Source organism: Neomonachus schauinslandi, chromosome 6 (assembly GCF_002201575.2).
Source record: "Neomonachus schauinslandi chromosome 6, ASM220157v2, whole genome shotgun sequence".
Taxonomy (NCBI): Eukaryota; Metazoa; Chordata; class Mammalia; order Carnivora; family Phocidae; genus Neomonachus; species Neomonachus schauinslandi.
The window spans coordinates 150,088,965-150,095,047 of record NC_058408.1 but is presented as its reverse complement, the minus strand read 5'-3'; the positions used below and the strand labels follow the sequence as shown (position 1 = coordinate 150,095,047).

The window sequence follows — 6,083 nt, the reverse complement described above, 5'->3', positions numbered from 1 at the left end:
ATGGCATTTCACAGCAGGTGATATTTGGGGGCGGGAGGAGAGGGAAAGGGATATAAAAGGTTATGAAATCATCCATTTTAGCAAATATAACAAGCCTCATAAAATTTATTAATAAATACAAATAATAAGAAGCATATGTTTAAATTCCACGTTAGCCCTGGGATATCTGAAAGAGGACGTCAGTGTCTGGGCCTGGGAAGGAGGTGAAGGTGGAGGGGTGCAGAGAGAGATTTGGGGATGACCAGAGACATATGCATGTGCAAAGGGAGATCTAACAGGGTTTCAGATTTTAGGAGGCAAAGCAGTGTTGGAAGGACTTTCTGATTCCACCTGGCTGTGGACTTTAAGCATTCTGTCATCTTCCTTGGGGACTCCGAGAAGCCACTGCTCAGAGCACAGATCCCTGTTTGGATTCCAGTAGGAGCACAGGCTCCCAGAAGGGCGAGTTATTACTCTGTGCTGCACACGCGGGTCACGCCTTCTGAAGAGCAGCTGGGAGCTGGGGCCAACCCCCAGCCACCATGCCCAGTGTCTGGGCTGTTTCCCTGCCAGGGCTGAGCTAGATGTTAGAAGTCCTAAATTAATTGTCTACATAACTCAGTGTCTACCTCCTAATGAATGTCTTGTCTAAAAGGATGTAAGGCACAGTTCGAATGCAATGAAGAGATTTCATGGAAGAAAGAGACACAGGCTGGAAGTCAAAGTAAAGATTTATCCTTGCATCAGAATGTTTTAGATCTTGCAATTTGCATATACAAAGAATTCAGCAACATTCACTGGCATTATAATCAGAGCAAGATCAAATTATAGATGTAATAAAAGAAAATATGATAGTTGAAACTGGGAATACATACATATAAAGATTGCACATAAATTAAACACAACTGAGTTAAACAAAATTATCAGTAATCATACATTTTAAAAATAACATGGGCATGTCTCGGAATGCTGAAACAGACATGTCAGGCTCATTTTAAAAAGTTTTTAAAAACACATAAAAATACCTTTTAAAACACTGGTATGCATTCTTCATTCGTCTAGCACGTGGAGAGAGACAGTAAAGTGAGTCACACAGTGACCGTACAGCTTGTCGATCAGAACGGTAGGCTCCTAATCGCTATTTGGCATTTGAATGCAACTGCATGCAACATACAAAAACGTGACGGGAAGGACGGCGGCGTCGGTGCCGTCAGCGTGGTATGGTTTGTTATGTACAATGGACCTACTTTGACCGAGGGGGAAGAAGAGGTCAGCTTTCTGGCTGGCACAGATAGGGCGGCCAGTCCCCAAGTGCCCAAAGAGACTGTTTGGACCGGAGGGGGCCTTGGACTGGGTGCGGGGGCCTGGGCAGAGGCCATGAGGCTACAATTCCCAGGCCCCCAGAAGGGCCAGTGCCTCCAAGGGACAGTGGCTTCTGCTTTGTCTCCAGAATTGGAAGGGCTACAGCAGGTGCCAGGATGCTTGCAGTGGGCACAGGAGACGGAAGAACACACACATGGGGCACTTTCCCAAGGGTACCCCGGATAAGGTTGATCTTAATCTCCATCCAAGAGATGCCAGGTGGCCACTAAAAGGCCTGACAGATTCTAATGAGGGTTCCTAAATTAGACCCAAACCCATTCCCTGACTTTGACTTTAGTTACCTTCACCACAACTAGCCGGCTCGGTTTCCAGGGTTTGGTGCCGAATGAAAGCTTGCTTCTCTCTCTTCTCCTTCAGTCAAAGAAAGGCTCTGGACTTGGGGTTTTAACAATGAAAACATATGGGACCAGCTGGTGAGTCTTGCAAAGTTCCCTCCATTTTCCTCCTCGACCCCAATGCATTCTCACTGTACTGGGAAGGAGAGAGGGATGCATTCAGCAGTGCGTGTGTAGCCCAGGGATGCGGCTGGCGGGGGGGCGGGGGGGGGCGGTGGCAGCAGTCACAAAGTTGTGCTTCTGCCCTTCCTGCTGGCACCTCCTCTTACCCGGGGGTGGGGCCCAGAGGAGCAGCGGAGGCTTGATTACGCGAGGCTGCTATCAGCATGTAACCAGCCTTGGGTTTGCATTGTGCACACCAGGGACGGACACCGGATGAACAGTGTGATAGGAGGGTACAATCACTTCTCAGTGGAAATGTCAAATAAGGCCTTTATATTTCTTTTAAAAAGCAAAACAAAAAATAAATGTACCCCAAATGCACATGTTAAATGCTTTTAGTAAGTCAGAGCAGGTGTCTTTTTTTTTTTTATATTGTGCTCATCTGCTCATCTGCTACCGTATGGCCACAGAAAGATCACTGTCCTTAAACTTTCCTACATTCATCCTTCCCCCCCCCTTTTTTTTTTTTGCCCCACTAACCAATCCTGTCTGGCAGTGAGATCGTTATTACCCAGTGTCAAAGGTCTCAGTAGTATTTCCATTCAAAAATAAGTTAGCCTTTAGATTTAAGGATTTCTCTCTCTTTTTCTTTTATTTAAATATTGGGGAGTGGGACTTTAAAAAAAAACATATAAATCTAGATTTTAAGACTTCTTTTCTTACAAACAATCTTAGCTTTTACAAGATTTTTTTTTTTTTTTAAAATACCAAAATGCTTCTCAGAAAATTTAAAGCATAATTGCTTGTGGTTTTCTCCCCAAGCGCGTGCTCCTTACAGCTGTGTGAGTTGGATGTTCGGCTTTATCTGAACGTTAGGACTGGGGAGTGGTTGGAGTTGAGGCTCTAGGAGAGCTCAAGACCAGCTGGGCGGCGGGGGCAGAGTGGGAGGCGAGGGTGAGAAAGGCAGCTGGTCATCTGCGTCAAACGCCCAGACAGACGGACAGCAAGGGGCTACGTGGGAGCACAGCCCGCGAGCTGGTTGCGCTGTACCCAAAGCCGTGGGCGAACCTTACCCCCGGCGCCTACATCTCCCCTCTTCTAGCCAAGGCAGCAAGGACCCAGCCTTGAGTAAACGCATGTTTAAGTCTCACTCTACAGCCACCAGCGACGCTAACGTGTTTTACACCTGCATTCAGGCTGCAGAGTCTTTGATCTTCAAAATGTAAAAATCAACCACATGAGTTGCAACAGAGGATTTCACAGAATTCCCTATTTACAGTGTATCCTCGTGAACATTTTACCTTCCACAAAATGCCACTGCTCGGGGCTGTAAAATCAGTGTCAGGAAAGAGAATTTTCAACTGATTTTTGAGTCCTTGACCGCTTTCTTAATAGCAGGCTTTGTGTTTACTGTCCTGCATAAGCACATGTTGCATACTAAGATTTTTAACATTTAGAGGTGCTGCATGTGTGAAATTCAATGATGTGATGAACCTGATGCAAAATTAAAATAATTACTGATATTAGCAGAAATATATTTTACAGGATATTACTTGACCTTAATATATTATTCCAGTTTTTAAAAAGGGTATTTAAGATTTAATGACTTTATAGCTGGTGGCCTTTAAAGCATAACAAAATATATACAAAGAAATTAGGATGGGTATTAATGTCAACTATGAAATAAATTAACATGATTTTTATAAAATATACTGACCATTAAATTAAAAAATATTTTAAGGCAGGAATTTTCATTTGAAATTAGCATAATCAGAAAATATATCAATAAAATCTTGTACCACTTTGTAGCAGAATTCATACTGTTCCTGGAAAAAAAAAAAAAAGACGTTAAAGTGATATTTTTTTAAAAATCCATTAATTTAATTAGGAGAAACATTTAAAAAGAAGACATGAAACAGTGTGACCGGTTATAACATTTACTTTTTGGGCACTTCCAAATAAAGCTGGATTTTTGTTGTTTTTGTTATTGTTGTATTTTAAGATTTTATTTATTTGAGAGAGAGAGAGAAAGTGAGAGAGCGAGCAGGGTGGGGAGGGGCAGAGGGAGAGAATCTCAAGCAGTCTCCCCACTGAGCGCAGAGCCCGTCTCAGGACTTGATCCCAGGACCCTGAGATCATGGCCTGAGCCGAAACCAAGAGTCGGATGCTCGACCGACTGAGCCACCCAGGTGCCCCTAAAGCTGTTGTTTTATATAGAAAATGTCAATGTTTAGTTTCAACTTGGCGTATTTTAGGGTAGTCTGAGTAAAAGGCCTTCAGTTTTCATATTTAAACTGGAAAACAGGTATTTTTGAAATGACAATGAGAAAAGTCAGAATACTGAACTTCAGATAAACTTCACAGTGAACAAACAAGAAATCTATGGAAGTTTAAAAAGATGAACCTCTAGGCTATTTTTAAACCTACGTTTACTCTAAAAAGGGGACATTGTTTTATATAAATTTTGCTAGAATTCAGAAGAATATTGCCTTCTCTCTGTCTAAGGCATTTAACTCATTAAAACACGGCTGCACAGCATCTGACTCTTGTCCTCCTCGGGGATCTTGGAGGGGGTAAGGCTGGGAGCCAGGGCAGCGGGTGGATAGAGGGCGGCCACACGGGGCCAACAGTGTCGCCAACAGCGGGCACTCCATGGGAAGACACGTAAAAGACGGAGCCAACGGCAGTTGCCAGAGATTTTGGAAAACTGTGTGCATGACGATCAACGGGCAGATGGGGAGTGGACCCCAAAGTTTTGAGTAACAACAGACGGCAGCTAACCTGCCTCTCAAGTAACAGGGTCTGGTTACTTGCAGACCCTGGACATGGCTGGCTGAGTGGCAATGGCAGTTGGGCCCTCAAGTGAGGGGCCTGGGAAGCCAGAGAGACCCAGTGTGGCCGCCAGCCCCTCCCGCCTTCTCTCCCAGTATTTGGAAGGTACTTCAGCTCCACGTCAAAGTGGCTCCAATCAGGCAGGAGGTGGAGACGCCATTAATCACTCTCTGTTTTAGCAGGAAACACAAGAGCAAACCACGACCCAGCCACACTGTGTCTTGAGTCCAAGTCACTGGTGGCCAGGGATCAATGGCATGTATTTTGGCAATTTATTGGGATGACATGGGCCACACCTCAGGTCACAGACATTTCCGATCAAGGCACAAAGCTCCCAGAAAGCAAAACAAAACAAAAAAACACACACACTTTTAGCCTTGGAATGCCAGTTGCCCTAAAGCCTATCTCAAGAGTCTTGCAGAGTGGCCAGCAATTTGCTGACTTTCAAAGTCAGGTGATAAACCCTCTGTTAAACAGTGTCACCGGAACAGAGAGCACAGACACGGGCTAAACGGCAGCCACGGGCAGCTTCCCAGGGAGGGGTCCGGCGAGAGGCGGCAGTGGGAAGAGCAGAGCTGAGTCAGGGGGCGTTCGGATGGAGAGGCTCTTGGAGATAGGATACATGGGCCAGACCAGATGAATTTATGAGAGCTGAGGTCCCTTCAAAACCAAGGAAGTGTTTGTATGCTGAGCCAGACAAGGGCGCCTCCCTGGGCCAGGCACCCGTGGGGCCGCTGACGGACATACATAAAGCCAATGTGCACATCAACTAAAGGCAGGGGCCATCACCCCATTTTCCACAGATAAGGAACTAAAGTCCAGAAAGTGGAAGGAGCTTGTTCGAGGTTGCAGAGCCATGATGGGGGCCAGCCATGTATTTGGGATGACAGCCCGAAGCCCGAGCATCAAAGGAATGCCATTGGCTTAGCTTTTATATTTAACCGGGGGCAGGACAAAAGCTACAACCGCTGCCTGGGGAAGCCTGTAGTGGACTTAAGAACAGTCAGGAAAGGAGCTGAGAGAGTCTGGCTCAGAATTAAAAAAGGAATTTTTTTGGAGGGTGTTCCTATTCATTATTATTATTTTGATCTAGAAAATCCCCCATGGAGGGGTCTGCCTCTGTGTTTTCCATGCCCAAAGTTGTTCACGTTTGTGATGCCCCTAGGAGGTATTAGCTATCGGGAGGCAGGCATGACTTTTAGAAGGACCTCTCTAGCATCTTCCAGAGGTCTAGCAAGAAGGACTGCCTGTGCTGGGATCAGGGCTCTAAGGAGAGCAGAGGGCCCCTTGCACCATCTCCTTTCTGCTCTCAGTCACGGCCCGGGCCCAAGAGGGACACGTGGGGCAAGGTGTGTGGGGAGCCAGCAGGCACCCTGTTTCCTTTACTCATAGTGGCTCTCAAACCTGTCTGCACTTTGGGATCACAGGGAGGGCTTTAAATATGTCAATGCC

The 6,083-nt window shown here is 45.8% G+C and overlaps 1 protein-coding gene across 2 annotated transcripts in view; it reads right to left on the bottom strand.

Moving 5' to 3' along the window:
- Nucleotides 1-698: 698 nt before the first annotated feature.
- The window catches only part of PTPRE (protein tyrosine phosphatase receptor type E), a 43,190-nt gene continuing 37,805 nt past the window's right edge, over nt 699-6,083 (bottom strand). For both annotated transcript variants that reach the window (XM_044916182.1, XM_021703798.1), the window contains 2 exons: nt 3,517-3,625; nt 699-1,833 (listed from right to left, as the gene is read on the bottom strand). In XM_044916182.1, coding sequence (XP_044772117.1) covers nt 3,551-3,625 — 75 coding nt within the window. In that variant the 3' untranslated portion in view covers nt 699-1,833; nt 3,517-3,550. The remainder of the gene's footprint in view (nt 1,834-3,516; nt 3,626-6,083) is intronic.